The following is a 23,661-nucleotide window of genomic DNA, read 5'->3' as shown; positions in this document are numbered from 1 at the left end:
GATGTCTTCAGAAGATTTTTTTTTTCCTGTATATGTTGAACATTTAAGAATGTGTCAAAAAGAAAAGAGATTGTTACAAGTATGTAATAGTTCACATACAGTTATTAACAAGTGTTGCATGATAAAGTACCAATTTGTTCATGTAGCATCATATTTCATATAATAGTATTTGTTGATCAACACTTATTTGTATGGATAAGCATATCTGGGTTTTATCTTAGCCTCAAATATTACAGCTGTTGGAACTCTCCTTTGATTTACTTTTTTGGTGGAATAAATGCGAAAGTTACATACTCTGGCAAACAGAGATCAATATCATTTAATGTGAAATGTTTTTCATCTTGTCCTTGCTATTGTGCCTTACCAATATCTGTAAATGACTGGTGTTTTTTTTCAGTAAAAAAATATTTTAAGAAATGATATTCTAGAGGAGGTCTTGGCACAGATTTTATGGGTTTAGTATCATCACCTTTTGATAATAGAGCAGTAAATTTGAAATTGATGTAAAAAAAATCTGTAAAATGTGGTTTTATACAATCGTTGCATAGTTCAAAATCAGGTAGTAATACCTTAGAAAGTGACTTGTATCTCAAAATATTTTTCTTGCTATTTTTTAACCCCTGTTTAATACTTGTTAACACATGCAAACAGTAATTTCCAAAAAATAACAAAAAGGAAGGGGAAAAAATGGAATGTTGCTAGCTCTTTGTTCCTTTTTCCTAGAACAACTCCAAATTTTGGAGCATAATGTTACAAATAGAGATTTGAATGTTAGCACAAAGATTTAACAATTCCTTAACCATATTTAAGGGTTTAAGTTTCAGAATCCCACAGACACCAGTGAAAAGGGAATTTAAAAATATGGATTAGAAACAATGATGCATTTTGACTTGGAAGGCAGTCAGGAACACAGATTGAATGAAAGAAACCTGAAAACCATTAATGCAGATGTTATTCCAAGATATAATAGATGACAATTCTTAGATGGATTTACTAAGGCTGCAGGTGGGGAATGTATAATCTTAAAGTATAAATATTGCATCATGGAGTGCAAATTAATGATTTTTTTTTTCCAAAGTGTGGATGTAATGTGATTTTTGAGTACCAGTTACATGATAACTTTCACTAATAAGTCATCTTTTTAGTTGTTAACAAATGTGCCAAACTTTAATCTAAGGATAGAAATTTTCTGTGCTGATTGTTTGTTTCATTTTTGTTAAAGACTTTAAAAAAACATACTGTTCAGTCTTTTGGAGCAAAAACTGGTGATTACTTGAAGGAAAAGAAACCAGAATAGTTACTATTCCTATACTTAGGAGGAGAGGTTTGAAATTTGGCTGAAGGGTTGGTTTGTGTTGGAACATACCTATCTGTTCCTATATAAATCTGCTTAAATTTGCCTTAGTTTTGATCCTTAGGGTTCTACTGAGCAAACTGCAAACTTAGAATTTAGTAAATTTGATTCTTTGCACAGGTGTGAGCTATCTGGGATTCAGCAGAATTTTTCCTGCAGTGCAGCTTTGGATTGTTCTTCTTACGTTCTCAGTATTCTCTTCTAGTAGGTAACAGGAAGCTCAATGTCTTGTGTGAGCTAAATACAGAACATATCATATGAATTCTTGAGGAGGTATGGGGAGTATAATACAAGGACCCTGTGGAGGTGGGGGGGAAGACTGACTAGACAAGTAATTTGGAAGAAAATGACAGATCTGGGAGTTATTAAATGTGATGGAGAGTGACTATAAACAATGGGGAAGGATGAAAGAGGTTGGGGCAAAAGCCAAAAAGTGACATAATAGCTGTGAACACCTGGACAGAGAAAGTAGGATAGGAGTCAATAAAAGGCTGAAGGGGGGGAGAAGCATATGGCAAGCAAATCTATACTGAAAGGCATCCAAGAAAGAATGGGACTTGAAGTCCAGCTGGTGAAGTGATTGAGGTGGTCTAGAGACCAGTTTGGAGAAACAAATTTAAACAAAGGTTGAGGAGAAGAGTGGTTTGTGCTTGCAGAGGGTGCATAGATGGTCAGATGGAGCTGCAGATAGTCAGATGTGGGACTGGGGAAAATCCATTCAGGGCTTGCTGTATAAGGAGACAGGGATCTCAGACAGGGATACAAAGTGGAGAAACAAGTATGGCAACATGGAATGAAGAAAACACCTAGGAGACAGATTATAAAGAAACAGAACTAGCACAAAATGGAGGGATGAGGAGAAAGGGGTCAGCCTTACGGAAAATGATCCAAAAAAGTAGGTGCAATAAGAGCAGTGATTCCTAGTGCTGAGGAATGTGCACAGGTAAGGTCAATGCAAAGAAGAGGTGTGAAGGGCAACAGTGGTTTAGGCCTGACTACTTCACTCCATCCTACCCTGTTTAGTGGAGATGCAAGATAGCCAATTAGCGATGGAGGGGACTTAGGTGGTAAAGAGCAATCTGCTCATCTTAGCCCATTCAGAAAGGGTGGTTGGGGGAGGTCAAAAGAGAGGGGAAGAACAGAACAGACTGATTGATTTGAGTGATCTTTTCTGTCCAGTCAGCAGATACTTTTTCCCATACATGCTTCAATTCCATGTCATCTCTGTACCTCTTGACTTCTGATGCTCATCCTTGTAACTAACTTCAACTTCAATTTCATTCCAGTAATACACGTTCTCCAATGGCTGTCAACCCTGAGTGCTATTCATCCTCAGTAACATAAATCTTTCATCTTCCTTGAAGCTTTTTCAGCCTTGTTATTGCTTCTCTACATCCTGTCTGCACCCTTCTCCTATACCCTCAAGACTTATCACCACACAGTTCTTTTAGTATATCCCATGCAGTCTGTGCATCTTAAAATTAGAGCTGTTATTTAAAAAAAAAAAAAAAAAAAAAAAAAAATCATAGTGCCCTCTTTCATGCAGTATCTCCCCACTTTATAGGGATTTTTCTCCTGATACCATATCAGTCACCTTAAGTGTCTTCCCATTCTCAGAATGTACAAAGAACAGGCTTTGATTACTCTCTTGCTTGGCTTAATCCTCTCTCTCATTCACTATTCGAATGTAACAGATGCAACATATTAAGTGTTCATGCTCTAATACAGCTTTGAGGCATTAAAAAAAAAAAAAAAAAAACTCAAAAAAAATTAGCTCACCAGACTTTGGTAGTGCCACTTTTGAGGTTTGCCTATAGAAATGTTAGCAACCATAACTAGGACATACTTCTCCCTTTTCCAGCAGCTGGATTGGACTCCTGAGACTGCAGAACCTCAGCATTTTTGTGCTGCTAAAGTCTCCATGAAACCCACTCAATCAACCCATTTCCTCTCTGATGCTGGTCCACTGAGAGATTAACAAGCTACCGCTGTCAACAGATGCTCTATTAGCTCAACATGCAGAGGAGAGTGTGGAGCTAAGTGTTTCTACCCAGTTTATGGGCATATGAGAATTTAATTTGTTAGCATTTTTGTGAACCTGGGAAACCATGCACAGATGTTTTCCTTTTAATGCAGTTATTCATTTGAAGTTGAAATTTAGGAGGTATCAGAATGTGAAACTGCCTGTACAATCTTAATTTCCATGTGCCTCAGTGTCTGTGCCCTCTCCCCTTCTCCCTGCCCCACCATGAGACATTTGTTTTCCAGCACAGGCTAGGCATGTTTTAGTGTTAGGGCTATGTAGTGGAAAAAACATTGTCCTGATTGTTGAAATGATAGATGAGCGTAAATGATCAAATGAGCTTACTTCACACGTTGTGGTTAAGGCAGCTTTATATGGCTCTTGGGAATTGGATTCAGTTTTTTCTCCCCTAGAGAGGTCATATGTGATACTAGGCAAGCTGAGTGCTACAAAACCACCCATTTTAAGAAGATGGTCACTATGTTTTTCTGGTACTTCTAACCTGAGAGTGTTCTGCAGAACAGCTTGACTGGGATCAGTGAGAGCTCTGGAGCTTTGAATATATAAAATGCCAGATACTCTCAGAAGTCAGATTCTAGGTATTTCATTACTATTCTCCCCAACCCCTGAAAAAATTGATATATCTGGCTATAGCAGTAAATCCAGGCTGTGGACTTATTGTGTAGCCTGTAAAATGGTGATATTCCACAGGAAAATTTAGATGAAGCAGAGTTCCTGAAGGCAAAATAGCTTGTGGTCAGGATTATTTGAATTTCATGGTATACAAATTTGTCCTTGTGTCCCGTGGACCTAATTTTTCCATTTTCTGTTTTTTATTCTTGTGATAGTGCATGTTTTGACTTGATCTGCAATTTTAATTTATTCTGGTCAGGATGTTAAAATTACATTGTGACAAAATAACATGCATTTCCAAAAGGTATGTCAGAAAGTGATGACAAGTTCTTCTCCACATCTGGGTTTTTAGACTTTATTCAGTGTTATCAAAGTTCAGATTTACTTGATCTTTCTGAACAGAGAAAACACAGTAGCTCGTCAAAGGTATGCTTTAAGATATAGTAAGTATTGGTGAAGGAATTTTTCAACCTTTTTCACTCTTATTTCAGAAAGTACTTTGGATATTTTTCTAAGACTGTTTTTAACCTACTTCTCCATGAATTAGTGCATTGGTGACATTTAGCTGCATCTTTTTGTCAGTGCAACACAATCCCTTTGAGCTTCTTTTTCTTTCCATTTTCTTCCATCTGTTGTACTTTTTTTTTTTAACTTTTTTTTCCTCTGTGTATGGTTAGTTTTCTCTTTTCCAATGACTTTTCAACTGGAAGCTTCATGCTGATTGTGGTGATTGCCTGTCTTTGGTGACATCCGTAACCGAGCTTTGTGCCGTGGGAACACAGAGAATAGATGTTTTTCAGACTCAGCATTTGTAGTCATATTTGTGAGCTATTCCTGCTGCCAGATACTTAGGGACCACCGCAAGAAGAGGGAGGGAAGGGTTTCAAGAACCACCCACGGCGTGTATATGCCTTTGCTTTAGGAAGCATGGATGTAATTAAGTCTTGCTTAACTGTTGTGAGAAGAAAATGTTTCAATGAAAAAAAAATATATAAATGTTGATTGAATATATACACTGATTATCAACTGTTGAAAAACACAATGTTCTATTAAGAACGTTGTCAGAAGTAGAACAGGTTGCACAGATTTGCCTTCTGGTTACATTAAAACACTCATAGTGAAAATATGCCTTGTAAAATGTTGTGTCAATATTACTCTCAGCTATTACAAGCTGTGGGTAACTGTTTAGATACTACATTTTATTTAAATTAACTTATAAAACTATTTATTCAAGGCTTTCATTGTATGTTGAAGTGCTCTAAAATAGAAATACTTGAGCAATTATTATTCCCAAACCATACTTCCTTGTCTCTCGTCAAACTGATCCTCTATTCAGCTATGTATGTAGAGCCCCTAGTTAATGAATGCTGTACGGCAAACACCTGTCTCAGTTGCACAATAGTTTCATTTCTTTAAAACTGTTCCTCAGAGGAAAACTGATGGGCAAAAGTGAAGGGCTTTTTGTCCTGGACGTGGTTAGACCAGACGAAAGAATGTGTGGGTTTTCTTTTTTTTGCTCTTGTTTTTTTTTTCCCAGACTCAATCCTTTAACTCTTCAGAATACAAGGGGTGTTAGTCTGCTCTCTCTTTTTTTTGTTTGTTTTTTTTTTTTCCCCCCTCCTTCTCTCAATTACTGCAGGGGAAGTATTACAGAGAATATAGCTCTTTGGAAGTGATTTGTTAAAATGCATAAATTTGAGCAACTGACACATTTTTAGTAAGGATGAAAAGGTGTGAAGAAAAGTGATACTTTGAATTAGAACAAACACTAAGAAGCCTGTGCAGTTCTTGGAACCTTTGGGAATTGCATGAATTCTCTTGTTTGTAGGCTTCTCTCATTCTTCTGTTACCTGCAGTTTCTCTATGCTCTGAATCCTGGAATAGTGAAATCATGAGATTAGAGATGCACATTTTTGAGGTGCACAACAAACTCGCATCACTTTTATCTCTAGCAGGTAGAGGACAGGGAATATAGCTGGGCCCTATTTTTTCCGTCCGAGCATACTGGATCAAGCATTTTAACTCTCGACTTGGGAAGCCAGAATGTATTTACATCCTCAAGCAGATTAGCATACCTTCTCCCAACCTCCAGTCATCTTCAAATTTTTGTCTGGGGGTATAAATAAGCCACTTATTTCAACATAAAACTTGTAAGGCAAATCAAATGCAATTTATCTTGTCAAAAAATGACGTATTTTACATCACCTGAGTAATTTTTATGAGAGTTGTATAGGCAGCATGCCTAAGACATAAGAAATTATATTGCATGAGTGTTGAAATCAGTCTCCTAATAGTATGCTTTTAAGAACAAAATTTGGCAGTTTAATGATGGCTTCATCAGTACGAACAATTTCCACTCTGTTTAGAATAAAATAGAAAAATACTATGTTTTATTCTTCTGCTTACCATTCTCTGTGAAATCTGCCCGAATATTTCTTTACAGGCTGTTTCTACAGAGATTTTCAGATGAGCAAATAATTCTGAACACCTAGGAACTGGGGTCCAGGTTAGGGGATTGCCTTAAAGGACACCCCATTCCTCTAGGAAAACAAGCAGAGCTGCTACCTTTGAGAGCAAACATCTTAAAGTAATACAACGTTGAAAAAACCTTCCGAAAATACATTCTTGTCCTTTCATCTTACAATGTTTCCTACTGGAAGACTAGTTTAGAACAGATCTAAGATAACCCTCTCTAATTTTTTGTCTAAATGAGTATTTAAATAGTAAATGTGTTAAATAAGCTGTTTTCTCATTAGCCAAGTAGTTTTCCTTCTTCCTTGGTGTGTGTTTAGCTGATTCATAGGCAGCAGTTGTGGTTGCGTGGCAGCAGAAATAGTAAGACCAAGCCAGTCAGGTAGAAGGAGGTCTGGGAGTGGCAGCCCCCAGGTTGCCCAGGATTTGGCGCTGTGCCACACCACACCTTAACCTTCTTCTAGCAAGTTGTATTCTCTGAGACCCTTTCTCTATTACTGTTCTAGTTAGCATTTATCTTTCTTAAACTTGTATTACCAAAATGGTTCATCAGTTCTCCCTCGTACCTCTGTGCAGCAGCATTAACGTTCTGTTGATTCTGAAAACATCTTGCCTGAGGCATCCTAGGATTGCAGTTTGGTTTTTTTGATGTCCACGTTGTTTGGTGGCTCTCAGACATCTGATGACTGACTAATAAGGCTGGCTGTCTCTTTCTGCTGTTGCCAGCTGTTAAACTCTGTTTATACAAAAATGTTGACTTTCAGCACAAAGTGCATCATCTTGCATTTTATATCAATGCATTTAATTCAGTTTGTTTCAAAATGTTATTTTTTCTTTGTCACTCTGATTCTCCTCTATGTAGACAAAAATTTGGGAAACAACGAAGTTTTACTTATGTCTAATAATTTTTAAAGTTAGTATTCTCATACCCTAAACTAAACTGCTAACCACTACTTTCCCTCTTACATCCTACTGTAATCTCCCTTTAAAATGCCTCCTTATCTTTTTTTAGTTCTTGCAATAATAAATAGTAATTTATGAGTTACTTAGTGGTTCATAAAAGAAGTTAAAGAAAGATACCTCCTCAGCCTGAAATTTTACTTCAGGCATCCTCATGCTATGTATTATTCCATTTTTCATTTACTGAATTTCCTTAAATATTCTTTTCTTAAATTCATCTAAACCTTGCATTCTCTTGAGGTCAAATTTGTCAGTTCTGTAGTTGCTGCGAAAACACTTAAATTAAGGTAGTAACTTGCTGTTTATGCAGTACTTACTATTCCTGACCTCCTGGAGGTATTAGGAATCCTTCCTCTAATGTGTGCAATTGCATTTCAGGTTTCAGTCTTGTGAGGTAAAATTTTGCAAATCTTGCAATCTAAGCATATAAAACTGTTTTGTTTTCAGTTTTGGTAACTGCTTTTTTAAACTATGTTTCCAAGTAGTTATTCATACTGAAAACTGAGGCAAACTGGTCACTTAGGATGTGGGCTTTGTTTAATTATTTCTAATCTTGATCCCATCTTCTTGGAAGAGTGGCATTTTTTTTTTTTTCAGTTCTTTCTTTCAACTGATAGTAATCCTTATTTTTTCATGTCAGTGGTTCTAAGGCCCTTCTTTTTTTTTATCGTGTTCCTTCAAAACCTCTAGGCTAGTCATACCTAACTTTTGTTATAGTTTCTTGTTCTTTTAATATTTACTTTTGCATCCTTTACCTTTGGTTCTTCTACATTGTTGACCAAGCTCACCATGATGTGTGTAACTATTTCTATAGTTTTTCAAACCCTAGATGATTTCCTAAGAGAAATTGGTTGAGATCTTTAGTGGTATAGCTAGTCATTGTCACTGCTGCTTTAGTACTTTCTTCTTCCTCTCCATCCTTTCACCCTTTGGTGTTCCATGGTCTATACTTACACTTCAGTTTCCTTGAGTTTTCCAACAATTTTTGTAATATTAAGTATGAAAATCTAACATCAGAAGTATCTAAAATATTTACATATCTAGGGACTGTGAATCTCTATCAGCATTCTTCCCTGTTTCCTAATTTATATCTTAGTTTGTTGGGCTTCCCAAAAGACTAGTGTCCTGGTTACTGAGGGGGGTCCAGAATATGATTGTGGCAAGTGTTCCCCTTTAATCAACCCGTCTCCACTCCAAAAAATGTATAAAGATCCTTTTCAGCCTTCAGTCAAAATGTATTAGTTTTACATCTGATACACGGTGCACAATATCTTTTTGGATCTGAGGTTATGACAGATGTCTTGAAAGCTACTACTATGTAAGAAGTTTTGGTATATTATGGAGGAGCAGGCTGTGATGAGGTTTGGTATTGCCTGTGGTCTTTTACACTGCATGCTTATGGTTTGGTTTGCAGGTGAAGAAGAGATGTTAAAGACCATGTTGTTGCCTGCAAATATAGTATATGATCACACAGCAGACATGATAGAGCACATTACTTATGGGTGTCCTGTCCAAAACTGCCGAATGATAAAATGAATTGACTGCAACTGAAGGGAGATAGCACCATGGCTAATGAGTCTTTGTTCCTCTGCCAGCTAATAATTTTTATCTTACTGAAATTAGGTAGGCCAGGCTACCTTGCTTACAGCCACACTGTGATATATGAAAGATAAATAGTATTAAGTATTGTTGGCAGAGAAGTCTTGCTGCATTTCCCCATAGTTTTATGCACCTGATGATAGATGTTCCAGATGTTCCTGTTGCCAGTTAAGGGGCCTTTGTTTTCAGAAGTAATGATATGAGTGCTGAACTTCAGGGTTTAGCAAATTTGAAAAAGCGCATGTGAATAATTCACAGCAATCAAAAATTGTTTAATAAACATTTATGAGGTTCCTGTTATAGAACATCCTAATCTTCTGATGCTGGAAACAGTTCATTTAGAAATGGTGACTCATCTTGCTAGGAGAAGGGTATATACGCAGTATGATTTTACTTAACTACAGAGCAGTGAATGCAAGTGGAAACAGCACCGAGTTCAATAGAATGCTTTGAAGATAGAGGGTTAAAATGATGGAAAACATTGAATTAATCTGGGGGAGGGAAAGATGACTTCCCTATTCCACACCACAAATTTAAGGCATTGTGCATAATGCAAAGATAAAAATCGCATAATGCAGAAGGAAACTGTTTTCTTCCACTACTACCACGTCTAAACAATTCTGGGTATAAATTTAATTTGCCAGTGTTGTTGAAGTCTTCGTAAAACTTGTTTTGATTTTTGTGTCATGCTTCCTTGAAGACTCAAATGATAAACATTTGGACATAGTGACGCAAACAGTAGGCTATCAATCAATTCCAGTTTTCACAGCATTGTTGTTCATTCAGAAAAGCTGTGTGAACTGACCTCTTTCTACAGCAATGTCATTAGTTCCTTTAGAAATAAAGCAAGGATCAAAAAGACTTCCAGGATTTTTCCCTTAAGATTTGCTGTACTGAATGATATTGTAAAATTAGTGATCAACTGTTTTCAGTTAACTCTCAGCTTTTTTTAATGTATATTGTATGAGAGACTGCATATTAATTGTTTTTGTTCTCTTTCAGTTTTCTAAGCACTGACTTCCAGTAAATTATTCAAACAGAAAATAGAATTTAGATTATATTTGCCTGGTAAGGTCTTAATTTTGACACAAGTGACAAATGAGCAATAGAGGAGTTAAATATATGCCGTGTGCATGCCTTTGGATGAAAAGGAAATATAGCTGCCTTTGCTCTGTCTGAGCACAAAATTAGCTGGATCTTGGGTTTACCCTGAGTCCTGCACAGCAAGGAGAGCACAATAGCACCATCCCAGTCCTTGCTGCTCCTGTGGTGAACCAGGTTAGGAACCTTTTGCTCCCCTTGTCCAGGAAGTCTTAACTGCTTGTGCTCTTTGCAGGCTGGTCTGTGCTTTTCAGTGCTATGGTGGTGGAGGTGGCAGTGTTGGAATACTTTTCCAGGTCACCTAAATTTAGAAATATAACTAGGTCAGTCTTAAGCAGTTCAATGGCCGTTCTTTCTTCCCACATGGGTATGACGGTACCTGGAAGGGTTAGAGGCTTTGTAGTGTGCAGACACACTAAAAGATCTTTAAAAGCTCTTAAAATTTGATTACTGCTAGTAAAACTCACTTTCTCCTCACCAGTGGTGTAAATTCCAATCCACTTTCTTTTCTACTGTAAAAGTCATTTTGCAGGTCAGAACTGTAGACCACTACTTCAGCCATTCCACTCTCCTTGTGTCCTTGACTCAATGGTGCTCTCCAGGTTAGGGAAGGGTCGTCATGTATGTCTCCTTTCTGGTGTGGGTCATTATTTGTGCCTGTTATCTTTTCCCAGCCAGGCTATCTGCTTGTGTGGTATTTATGTAGCTGCTTATTAGCTATCTTCACTTCTTCTAACCAAGGTCTTTGAATGTTCAGAGATCTGCAGGAGGTTGTTCCTTGGTATTTTGCTCTCAAAAGAAAAAAAAAGAAAAGAAAGAAAAAAGTGGGGGTTTTGATCTTTGTGCATGGGAGTTCTCATGAAACAGCTAAGTATAACTTTGTTTTAAATTTTGCTCCACCTTTACCATAACCAACTGCACTAGGACTGTCTGCTGGGTAGCAGCTGTGAGCTCTCTCCTTCCAGCAAGTTTCCTCATATCATGAGAATAACGTGCATTTTCTGTGACTTAAAAGTGGCTTTTGGGTATGCACATGCAGGCATATTCTGAAGGGTAGGACCGTAGGAAGAGCAACTAGGGAAATATTCCTGTTTCTCAGACAAGCTTTTGGAAACTTGTTCAACTTCAGCTAAATTTATTCTGTCGGCCACCCAATAAGTTTTATTAGTATCAGACTCCAGACTATTCTGTTTAAATTTGTCAGAAGGCCAATGACTTTATTCAGGCGCAACAAGGTTTCCTAAGTCTATTACTAACAGTTAGTAGAATGAAATAGAGAGAGTAAAATCCTCCACAGAGCAAAATAACTTTTCCAAAATGTAGCTTATTCTGTTTGGAAATTACAAGCTGGAAGTTTTGAAATTCTCTGCGAAAAAGGGGTGGAATTTTCACCCGAGAGCAGTCCGCTTTGTGGGCTGCGGCAGAGGCGCGCTTCCTGGAAGTGTTGAGGTCCTAGCCCCAAATCCCTCATGAAGTGCTGCGGCTCTGAAAACCTAGGCAGTGAAGAAAAGATTGGGAACGTTACTAGGAAGCTAGGCAAGTTGTAATCTGCTATGCATATGACTTTCAGCAGGCAATCTGTTGGAATCAAAGCATCTCAACAAAATGTTTTGATTGTGGTGAATTGTCAGTTTTAAAAGGACAATTTTTTGTGTTTTAGGGGGAGGCCTCAGTTTTTTTATGCACTGTACAAACATTTCAGTACATTTCCACAGAATTTATGACTTGGACAAAAGATGAGTGGAGACAAAACGGAGGGAGAAAAATTAGAGGAACAGGTAGTGATGTGGCTTGCAGCTGATCACACTGAGGTCAGTAGGAAAGAGTTAAGAATAGGATTTTTTTCATATCCTGATCTAAATTGGCCTGTCTCACCCCAAGGGAATCGTAAAAGTTTTCGATGTCCCAGTCATACTGAGCAACTTTACAGGAAAAAGATGTTTCTTGGTTGCTCTCAGAAAGAAGTAGGTCAGCAACATCTAAAGTTGCACACAAAGTATACAGACTTGCATGATATTTTTTACATTTACTTCCACAGTAAATGTAAGAATGTTCCAAAACATTTTTTCAGTAGGAGTCATCACTTCCATAACATTGATAACTTTTCACCAATTATAGCATGAAAGGCAGCACGAATAATATAGTGTTACTGGAAGGGACTTTAGTGGGCCTACCAAAGCTTTCAGGAGACAGTAGTAAGCCTCTTAACGCTTGCAATGTGAATTTCTCAACCAAGATACTATAGTGCGCAACAGGATTTTGACAATATGGTATCAGTAGTTTTATTTAAATTAGTAAATAGAGGAGGTCTAGAACATGCTTTGTCTGTGCTGTGTGATTATTAGTAGTTCTTTGGTGTGATTTTGGTCTGGGTCAATGAATATTCTCCCAGAAAAATCTCGAGCAGTGTTCATGGGTTAACAGTCCCCAGACCACGTTCTCAGTAAGCAGTACAGGTGAGACCTTCCTGTTGTGGAGAAGGAGATAAATCAGCTGAATAGGCATGAGCTGTTCTGTGGCACTTGCCCTGAGGTCCAGAGAACGGGTTCTGGTCCATTTATGAGCTACATCTATACCTTTAAATGGAATATATGTACTGTACCCTTATGGGGACAGTAAAATTATTCCTGTCCTATCTTTTTCCCCTTTTGTAGTCTATTTTTATTCTGCCTCTGTGTGTATAGGTACAACCTGATTTTTCACAGGAAAGAAACATTTTACATGGCTAACAAGAAGAGAACCTGCAAAACTAAAGGTCCTAGGAAAAGTAATTAGAAAAGTAGCAGCATCATCAATAATGTAAAATAGACTAATCCAAGAATAAACACTGCATTTACTATGTCTTAGTCTCCTCTATTAGGTTCAGTAGCACTTGTTACTATTAACTGTCCCCCCTTTTTAAATACCTCATTTTAATCAGAGATATTAGTAACTTCACATTCAATGGATCAATTGTCCTATCTCATCAGGCATCAGTAGTGACTTGGAACATACATTTGTATGAAACTAAAGGTAAAACTTTTCCTTATATCAAAGCTGAAGTCTTCTGCCTTGGCTTGGCATGCTGACAGAGGTGCTGTAGTCGCTGAAGATGTCGGTATCCCTTGTGCGCCTTGCCCTTTTCCCCGATGTTATCGTGACCACACTTAAAATGGTGAAATGCTTTGGGAAACTTCAGTAAATCCAGGATCTTAGTGCAAACTGTTATTCCATGGCAATTTAAGCAAAGAAGCGAGATGATGTGTACCAGAGAGATAAATAGATCCTGTTCTGCCACTCCTGCTGGAGGATCAGTGTGCTGCAGTGGAAGGGTGGTTTGCAGTGCCAGTTTTCTTTAAAATCGTAAGCTGGTGCAGCAGAATCAGCTTTAACTCGTTTCAGACTTCTGGGCCTGTGATGTTTTGTGCACGTAGCTAATGATTCTTAGTAGTATTCCTAACTATTAACTTAAATTCTGATGGCAAATGCTATATGCATGTTATAAGTTTATACCTTTTTGCTGTGAAGTGGAGAAAATACTGTCTGAGCTCTAAAGAAAAAAATATATTTAGGTTATGATTCACCCTTTAAACTAAAGAGGATCTGATAATCTATCAACTTTGAAGTTAACTCTTCTGATATTTTGGAATGAAAAAAGTAAAATGAACTTTTAATGAAAATGTATTCGCAATCGTAGCTGTGAACAGGTAGTCATTCTGTGATTTAAAAAAAATACATACCATCCAGTGTAAAGAGCCCTTCAGATATTCTGTTACTCCTTCATTGGCCATTTCCTAAGCTTTTCAAGACTAAATTCTGTGAGTTTGCTATGGAGGAGGTCCCTAGATACTTTAATCTGCTAGCTGTTCAAAAAAACTTACAGTGCCTATACAGAAAAAGGTATTTCGTGTATGCCAACTATATTGCCTACTCATTAAAGAATTTATTTTTCAATGAGTAAGGGCCCAGAAGAAGCTAATGTAAGTATTTTAGCAACGGTTTGTATTTCTCTGATAAACAGCACTCCCCTTCTGTTTGTGATCACAGGATGAAAGCTCTCTAAGCTTGTATACGTACATTTTTACTGCTACATCATGTAGTGTACTCTTAAGATTGAGATCTCATTCCCCAGGAAGCATTTCTGTCTAAGATTAATTACCCTTTTAAAATCAGTGTTTGATGTATTCCTTTGGCTATATCCTGACTCGCTTTAACCCTCTTTGACCTGACCCCACAGACTATTACTGCCATGGCTGAAGCAGAAATCCTTCAGCATGATGTATGCAGTACAGACTTGAGCCTGTGGTTTTTCATGTCGATGGATTCAATTAGCTGGGTTTTTACTGATCAACCAAGCAGAGACATGTCAGACATGGAAGAAAACTGTCCAGACTTTTAGGTTAATTGGATAGCTCATCTCTATTTGTATGTTTACTTTGCTTGTAAAGTTGTTTACTTTGTTGAATATCATAATAATGTTGCTAGAAGTAATAAAAAAGGCAAACCAGTTTATTCTAAAAAAGGCAAACCAGTTTATTCTAAAAAAGGCAAACCAGTTTATTCTAAAAAAGGCAAACCAGTTTATTCTTCAGTTAAATAGGAAAAGGTACAAAACATAAAATAGCAACCGTTAGGCCTTTGATCTGTATCCATTTCCCTGACCCTTTTAAGGCAAAAGTTTTTAGACTGTAATTATGTCCAAGTGTCCTTTTCTGAGTTTGATTTATTAAACTGAGCAGAAAAACAAACAATTATCATTATGGCTTGATGAAAACAAGTAAACTTGCTCCTCTGTATTGTAGTTATTTTGCTGCAACAGTAATCCTACTTTGCTTTGCTGAAATCATCATGTGATTAGCTCAAAAAGTCCATTATAAAATATGGATGCCCATTAGAATTAAGAATATTTTGCAGGCATGATGTGAATTATAGTAACTTGAAAACGAAGCAAAATCGAGGTTGAAAGTTCAAGAATGCCAGTAAAAACATTTTTTAAAAATGTGTATGTTTACATAGGTGCATAGGAAATATATAGTATGATCGTATACAGAGTTTGATATTCAGTTGTTTGGGATAACCATATTATTGAAAACACTGACACTTAAAAAGTCCTTCCAAGCTGTTAGCAGTAAGAAGTCTCTTACAGCAAGTTGATTTGATTTATACTAATCTTTTTATAGAAAAATCTTTATCAAATATTTCAATTTTTCAAGAACCATATTGATTACATTTTAGCTCCCCAGCTGTATACAGAGATGGCCTTCATTTCTGGAGATCAGCTGTACAAAGTTTAGAGGGAAGGGAAACTTCAAATTTAATTAAGGGCATGGTACATGAAAGGGTTAATTCCTCGCAAGTCAACTTGTCTGCAGTTTGAAAAGCTCCACGGCTCCTAAAAGTGATTTAGCCCTCCCTCAACAATGGGAGAGGTAGCATGGATGAATTGGGCTCAATTTGTCACGCATTCAGGTGCTTATCTTTCAGTACACACCTTGCCATTCCTTGTATATTTAAATATATTGTGTGCTTGCCTGTTATATCGAACAGTAGCATGATTTACCTTGAACTTTGCCTTTGTTCACATGCACATAGCCAAAATAAATTTAACTTTTTTTATAAAAGTTTCAGTTTCTAACTGCAGTATTTTATGCAGGTCTGTTGCTGGTTCAGGGCTGAGGCTAAGCCACTGAGACTAAGGGAGGAATTCCCTTCTTAAGCAGAAGGGGGGATATAAGATTATTTTCTGTAGGAAATTTTTCTTTATAAAAAGTTGGGGGTTTTTTCTGCCTGAAATTTAGTTAGATGTTTGGGTAGCATCTCAGGCCCAGCAACTGTAAGGTCTTCTAAAACCTTTTTAACTGCTAAAATGTTAGCTGTCTAAGAAAAATATTTTAAAGTTCTATCATAAATTACTTTGGGATTATTTATATTGCAACAACCCCATTAAAAAGCTTTTAATAAACACACAGGAATAAAAGAAAATAAAACACTTTAAGCATAGTTAAGTAAAGCTTTCATTTTAATGTTCTAACTGCTTTTCCATTGAGTTGCATGGACTCTTCTATGGAAGGAAAAATCCCCTTAGTTGCCTTAGATGGTATTACTGTCAATATTAGCTTTTGGGGACTGCATGGAGAATAGTTTAAAAAAAAAAAAAAAAAAAGTCTGTTTGTACAACCTGGAGTTACTGCTGCTGAGGCCAAATTTACTTTCTCTATAAACTTTTTTAATGGGATAAAAACTTTTTCTAATTTGTTTACCTATTGTGTGGCTGCTATGAGATTATAAGCATAACCCAAGATCTCATAAACTGATCCAAAACCTCATAAACTTTTTGTGTGTGGTGACTGGTTTAATCGATGGTTTTTGTTATTTTTCACTAATATGGGTATCTAACATCAGGGTGGACTTGAGGTAGATGATGACAGGAAATTACAAGAGGAAAAATTTTATAGAGGAGGAGATGATGAATGGGGGGTGTTGACAATTATTTGATTTGTTCTGAATATTTAATCTTAACTAATGTGGATGATAATGCTGTACATTCATCGAGTTTCATTTTGCAGACCAAGAAAGCTAGGACCCTGCTACAGTATAATCCAGGAATCTATCTATGCTAAAAGCTATGATGGAGAAATTTCTTTCCCTCTCCTTTAGGTCACAAATGTCTAAAAGTAGGACGTGTTTATGCTAAGGGCCTTCAACACCAGAAGATTATGTAGAGATCAGCCAACTGGCCTGTGTCAAAGTGTGTGGAGAAACACAGCACCAGTTAAAGCATGGTGTCAAATCAATGAATATGGACTTCATGACAGTGGTGCAGTTGAGGTATACTCAATATTTTGCCTGGAGTTATACTTTTGTAGTCAAGCTCTTTGCAAAAACAGACTTCACTGAGGTTGACACAGATCTAGTCCTGTCATAGCCTTTTGGACTAAAAAGCAGCAGCTCTTACAAGGGGCTCTGGTAAGATGACATCAGGGTGCTATGAAGGTGAAGCTGAGAAAAAAGACACGAATGACCAAACACTCCAGGGTGGAGAGAGACTGATGTTCTGAACTGTTTATTTTGGAAAAGAATTTAAAAATTCAAAATAATGACTTAGAAAAAATTGGGTAAACAGTCTTGTTCTGTTATCCTACGAAGGGTCATTTGGTAAACCACTAAAATTTTGACATTCCTTTTAAAAGCAAAATTTTTTAAGAAAATGCAAAGTTGTAGATCTCTTTACCATGAGTTGACTTTGAGGCCAGGAACTTAACATAGATCTGGTTAACTGGTATGGCAGCAATGTGAGAACATGTCTCATTTTAACAACTGGCAGTAATATGAGAACAATTGCTCAAACGAAACTTCAGAGTTTTGTTTAAATATGTGTTCTCAGCTCTGGATATTCTTGATACGTACACAAATATCCCAGACTTCTTTGAACTATCTGACCATTCATTTATACCATTATTATTCGGCAGTTGGATTATATCGAGGAAGTGAAGTTCTGCCCTTCCAAGCCACATCTTACGGTGTGTTCGGAACAATGTTTATTCCACATACAGTATAATTTTGAAGAAAAAGACTTGGTTGGAAGAGTGCACTTAAGGTGTATTTCTGTGTGCGAGTTCTTCAGCTGAAGCAGCATCAGTGGCTTTCTCCATGTCTGGCAAGATGTGTAGGCAGGAATGAGCGAGCAGTCAATTCTTATGCCATCATGTTACACATTGGCTGCTAAGTTCTGGAGGTCAGAAGGAACCATTCCTTGTGGCTAGGCACAGTTGGCTTTGCAAAAATTGTGGCATTTTGTCACTCCTGGGCAGAGAATACTGAGCAGCATCCCTTGCTGATTGTGATCCAGCATATCATCTCTGTTTCTGTTTCCACTGACAGTTATTTCAAATTGGAGTAGGGAGTAAGGTTTATGCTAGTTTAGGTGAGATTAAAGTGAGATAGAAAATATATTGACTGCTATGGGAAATGAGTCACTTTTTGCAATGGAACCTGTGACTGTGTAGTGACCTTAAACTGTGAAGTTATCAATTTTTAAATGTAAAATGTTTATATTCAATAAGGAGAAACTTAAAAATATTAACTGTTTGAAATGCTTGTGCTGAATTTATTCAAACAAAGAGTAAACGATCATTTGGCCCTGAGATTAAGCCAAGCTCAACTTTTTTGTCTGATTCCCATAAAATTGCATGTCCCAGAATAAGTAGGTAAGATTTGTTTGAAAGAAAAGTTTATTTTTCTGTTTGAGATATTTATATTGAGGTCATCATTACTGTGGAATCTGAACATCCTGCCATATTTCTGTGCTTAGGTTGCTGTTGCATGTCATGCTCAAAATTGATTGCAGAAATGTTCCAGAATAATTTGAGTTCATAAATGGAGACAGCTGAAATAATGTTTTACCTTCTAATTAAAAATACATATATAAAGAAAGGTATTTAAGTAAAGCATGAATATTTCATTTATAAATGGATTGAACTCATTCTGTAGCTGGGTTTGCTGACTGAACTAAGTATCTTGCCATAAATTGAAAAAGATATGGTATCTGGCTATAGTGAATATTACAAAAGTAGTGTGAAAATGTTCATAATCACCCATTAGCTTAATCTTCTGAAGCTTATGGTTATTTTCTGAGCACAAGCTATTTTTGTAGCACATGCAGTGAAAATAATTGTGAGGCAAGTTTTGTTATAAATAGTATCTGATCGTTGTCAGTTTTAATTCCACGCATTGGGGTTGTTGTCCATTTTGAACAGGTTTCTGTTGAAGGGTTAATGCTCTTCATCAGTGTCTGTGCTAGTAGTTGAAACATCCCTGTATCAAATTGAAATGTTACTGACGAAATTGAGGTTTCAGATTTTTTTTTTTAAATGCAGCAAGACATTATAACTTGTTCTGCTTTGGAAATTTTCTTTTATTTTGCTTTTGAGAGATGTTGCTACTTAAAAGTACATGGAATGAAATAGGTTCTTCAAGTACTTGTTTATTCTTTTACTGGTGCACTTCAGTTCTTCAGATCATAAAGTTTTTCTGGGGCTGTCTCTTGTCAGTATATCCTAAAATGTCCGACTTGAGGTGTATGAAGAGGGGAGGGATAACAGCAACTACTTCTCAGTGTTTTTTACCACCTGTGATAAGTTAAAATGTACAGTATTTGAATTTCTTTGCTTGCTATGCAGTATAGTCTTTCGTAAATGATTGTGGATCGTTTAATATTCATATGCAATCATTCATATTAGACTAAAAGTCTAGCTTTCAGAAGAAAATTTTCATCTTTGTTTGTCAGGGACTTAGTCCAAGTTTTGATTTTAAACTTCAAAAAATCCTAAAGAGCTAGATGAAAGTCTTCCTGGTGAAGATGTCAGCATGTCTCTCTGGATGCTGAGCATGTACTGTCGAAGAGTGTGCTGGCTGCTTCAAAGTAACGGCTCCTAAATATCTGTTTTTCTGTCTGGCAACCTGAGGAGCAGCAGTGGGGGAAAGGGAAGCAGGCAAACCATATCCACAAAAGGAGGAGAACTCCCTTGTCACTCTGCCTCAAAAGGAGTTTTCTTACTGTGTGGTATAACATGTTGCCAGGAATACCTTTAGTATCATCTAATCCAGAAACAATTATGTGCTCTGAAGATAAGCAAGCAGATATTTATGGCCTGTTTCACAGCTGAAGGAGCTGGAGGCTAGTCTTGTTATATTATTCATACTGCTGCTACTGCATGGCACTTTCCTTGATTATGTTCCCTCCTCATACTTTTTTAGTATCCTTGTCCAGTATAGGCCTCTGGCTATATATCATGCAAGAAGCACATTATTTGATTTTCTAGTTTGGAGCACAGGTCTTATTTTCATTTTTTAAGGTTTTAAAGCCAATGTAGTAATCTGTGCTGCCCCACTAAATATGCAGTTCCCAATTTTGAGGAGGAGTTTCAAGCTCTGCCCTCTCACATGTCCTTAGCCTTCCTGAATAAGGAGCTGTAGTTTCTTCATCGCCTGTTTGGATGACTGCTGAGAGGTTCTAGCACTAGTTACGCAGAGGACTTGCATACTGAGGAGTCTGAGGCACTCCAGGGAAGTTTTTGCAAAATCCTGAATATCGGTGAAAGAATGTGAGCAAGCTAAATTGCCTTGACAGGTGCTTGCTGGAGGCCACAGACCAGGAGGGAGGCATCCCCTCCAAGTGTGATGGGATTGTACAGTGGTACATCGCAGGGAACGTAGGCTGGCTAGAGAGGCTGATCTGGCTGGGTGAAAGGGAACATATAGCTGCAGCATTGGTGAGCCTTGTGGTGCTAATCTGGGAGGGGAAAATGGCTGAAATACACACTTTTGCCAGAAGTCATTCTCTACCACTGTTCTGCTCCTAGACACTTGCATCTCTTAGAAAAATATCTTTTCCTTTCATCATCTTTTATTCTTTTATTCTAAATAAAAACATGATTCAATAAAAAAGTAAACAGATTGCATCATGGGTATGTATAACAATCTGAACTGATGCTGAATAAGCTAATTTAATTATGTTCTTTCCTAATTTTGAGTGGTTTACTTTGCAAACAATGATTTATATAGCTAAAAAATAGAAAAGCTGATCATGTGATAGCGTGACATTGCACATCTTCCCACCTTCTCAGAAGACTGTTTTTTCTCTTCTGTGTTCTTTCTTTGCATCTTGTGTGATGATTCTTAAATCTTGAGAGTTTTTGAAGGAAGCTTGGGATTTGCAAGAGCAAATATTGTAGTGGTTAGGGCATTCTCCTTAGAGATAGGAAAGTGGACTCAAGCTGCCTCAGGATGAAGGTGGCTTTGAGCCACTGTCTGAAGTACTCTTCTGACACACCGCAGCTACCATCTCTTTTTTTCCAGCAGATGCCCATCAGGAAAAGGGTCTCCTGTGCCAATACTTTCTATTGCCCGGATTAAGATGGTTTCCTTATCAGGAGCACTGGGGTACCTTTATAGATGACAGAGAAACATGTCTCCTTAAACCCTATGCTTCAGAGCCTGCCTGGTTCTCTCCATCTTCTGGATTTTGTGAAAGAAGGCTACAGTAAATACAGAATTGGTAGATAAGATCTCACTAGTCAAGCCTCAAGGGAAAAAGGAACCAAGAAGTGATGCCTTGTCAGAGACAATACAAAGGCACAAACAACCCTAATGCAGAGATGTAGACTTTAATTAAACCATAAACTCTTCATTGACCCCTGAGATTTACTCAGGTTGCTGAGGAACAGAATAAAAGATTTGTATGAGAAAGTGGGGACAAAATTGGGTGGGAACTGGGGATACCCAGATAATCTGCATTTCATTTTTAAACTAGAGGCATCAGATTAGTGTGTGTGTGTACATCTCCCCTCCAGCCACCCACCCCTAAAATACTTTGTCATATAGTGCAAGAAAAATCAAGGAAAGTGTTTATAAGCTTTTCCAGTAACAAAAAGCTGATACTGAAGTTCTAAAGTATTTCATCTATTTTTGTGTAAGTTTCCACTAAGAGCAGTCAGCTCTGTATAGGTAGCTAGCACAGTACTAATGCCATATGGTGTAATCTGAACCTAGACTAAACTGTTCATAAACACTGGTTAGTTAGCGAGGACATGAGTAATAGCCAACGTGCATTTGACATGAACAGACTGGTTTCAAATTAATCTTATTTGTGTTTTCAGTGGGCTGCAGGTATTGAAGATGGAAGAGAAATAGTAGATATTTATTGAATTTAGTAAAATATCTGGCACTACCATACATCACATACTTGAATGCTTGGATAAGAAACCATTCTTTTCCTTCTTTTTTTGAATTCTAGAGGTACAAAATTCCCCAGGTAGGTTCTACCTAGAGAGTGATTACCAATGGTTCACTGTTGAAAAAGAAAAAAGAATTGAAGAATCTGTCTTGACCAGACTTTTATCTATCATTCAACCCATTAATAAGAATGTTCTTATTAAATTCACAAATCACACAGCTATAGAAACAATCACAAGATATATTTAAGGACAGGATTAGAACATAAAATCTAGAGGAAGTGGGAAAACATAATAAGTTCTTCAGAAAAGAATTTGAGGGTTAATATGTCTAAATTATTGTATAAATTGTTTGATGCATGATCAAGTCATTTTGCAGTAGTATATCCTTTACATTGGCATGTAGAATGAAATTCTATGCTCCTGGGATTGTATTTAACTCTTGTTAAAGTTATTGTGTCCTTAAACTATGCAGGTTTTTTCCAGCAGGTTATGCAGTGGCAAAGTCCTTCTAGAAAGAATATCAGAGACTAATACTGTCTTTTCCACCTGTGCCAAATTTGTTGTTTCCAAAAATTAACTGATAACATGAAACGTAAATGACTGTCATCAACTTTGGCCAATTTGTGGAATACCATGGATGGACTTTATTTTGAAAACTGTTAAAATACATGCTTTTGTATATATAATATATATATAATAATTTTGGGAGAGTTAGTTGCTTTATTTAAAAAAAAAATTTAACTGTGGCCCAACTACTTTGCCAAACTTCGTTACTCAAAAGCATCTCCTTCTTTTGGATTTTATATTCTTGACAACCTTACTGGTAATGTTTCAGCCTGATAAAACCTGTGTTGTTTTGAAATACCAATAGTTTTTTTTCAAATGACAATGGCCCATTTTCTGATCTGTCTGCAGTAAAATGTTTATGCTTAATTCCATATGATAACATGCATACTGTGTTATTTATTGAATCAAGCTCTATATGTTTAATTAAGGATTGGTACAGAATAAGATACCATTATGTAGATAGCATGTAACTAATATATAATGCTATAATTGGGACAAACAGCTGTTTGCATCTTCAGTATGTTATTGCTAGCATAAAGTCAACAGAGGATTCAAGGACAACTGTTTCTAGTATAATTTAGCTTGTGCTGTCATAGATACACGTTTACAATGAAAACTTCTTCAGATAGCCGTCAAATCATATTGCTTACCGAACGTGAGTAAGATTTTATTTGTGTTGTAAAATAGGAATTATGTTGAAACTGAGAGAACAGAATGAAGGAGCCAGTAATGGTCCAGTCACTCCTCCGTCCTGCTCCCTTCTGTGCAGCTCTTGGGCAGCACAGTTATCTGGTGTGTTCTGTCCCTGCTTCTGGGGAGAGGGGAGAAAAGATGCCAGTTAGGGAAGGCAGTGATATTTCTGAGCACTGACTGTGGATTTCACTGTGGTAGGTTCATGTGCGAATGCCAGAGTATAATACTAAAACAGTAAAAGGTTACTGTCATTTTTTTTCCCCTAGTCATTATTTGGAGCATATTTCAAATGCTGTTCTCCTCTCAAGACTCTGAAATAAATTTTCATATTTTGTTTGCTTTTAAGTTCATTTTGTGATAGTTATTTCAGTTGGTTTGGCTGGTTTCCATCATTTGAACCAAAGGATCAAAGTATTTGCATCCTTTGGGACCAGTATAAATAAAAAGAATTGAAATATTCTTAGAATATATTCTTGTCATACTGGGAATCATTTACCAACATAGCTTTTCCACGAGATAAAACTAAGTGAGGAAAAAGTTGGTGC

The 23,661-nt window shown here is 37.0% G+C and overlaps 1 protein-coding gene across 7 annotated transcripts in view; it reads left to right on the top strand.

Moving 5' to 3' along the window:
- ATG5 (autophagy related 5) overlaps positions 1-23,661 on the top strand; it is an 82,215-nt gene that overhangs the window by 55,679 nt on the left and 2,875 nt on the right. Inside the window, exon 8 of one of the 7 annotated variants that reach the window (XM_064508842.1) lies at positions 3,219-21,662. The exons of 5 other annotated variants lie outside the window; for them this stretch is intronic. In XM_064508842.1, the coding sequence (XP_064364912.1) occupies positions 3,219-3,235 (17 nt within the window). In that variant the 3' untranslated portion in view covers positions 3,236-21,662. Of the gene's footprint in view, positions 1-3,215; positions 21,663-23,661 lie in introns of those variants that run through there. One more of the 7 variants, XM_064508841.1, reaches the window with a different exon arrangement.

This window comes from Dromaius novaehollandiae, chromosome 3 (assembly GCF_036370855.1).
Source record: "Dromaius novaehollandiae isolate bDroNov1 chromosome 3, bDroNov1.hap1, whole genome shotgun sequence".
NCBI classification, from domain to species: domain Eukaryota; kingdom Metazoa; phylum Chordata; class Aves; order Casuariiformes; family Dromaiidae; genus Dromaius; species Dromaius novaehollandiae.
This window is presented reverse-complemented; position numbering and strand designations above follow the sequence as displayed.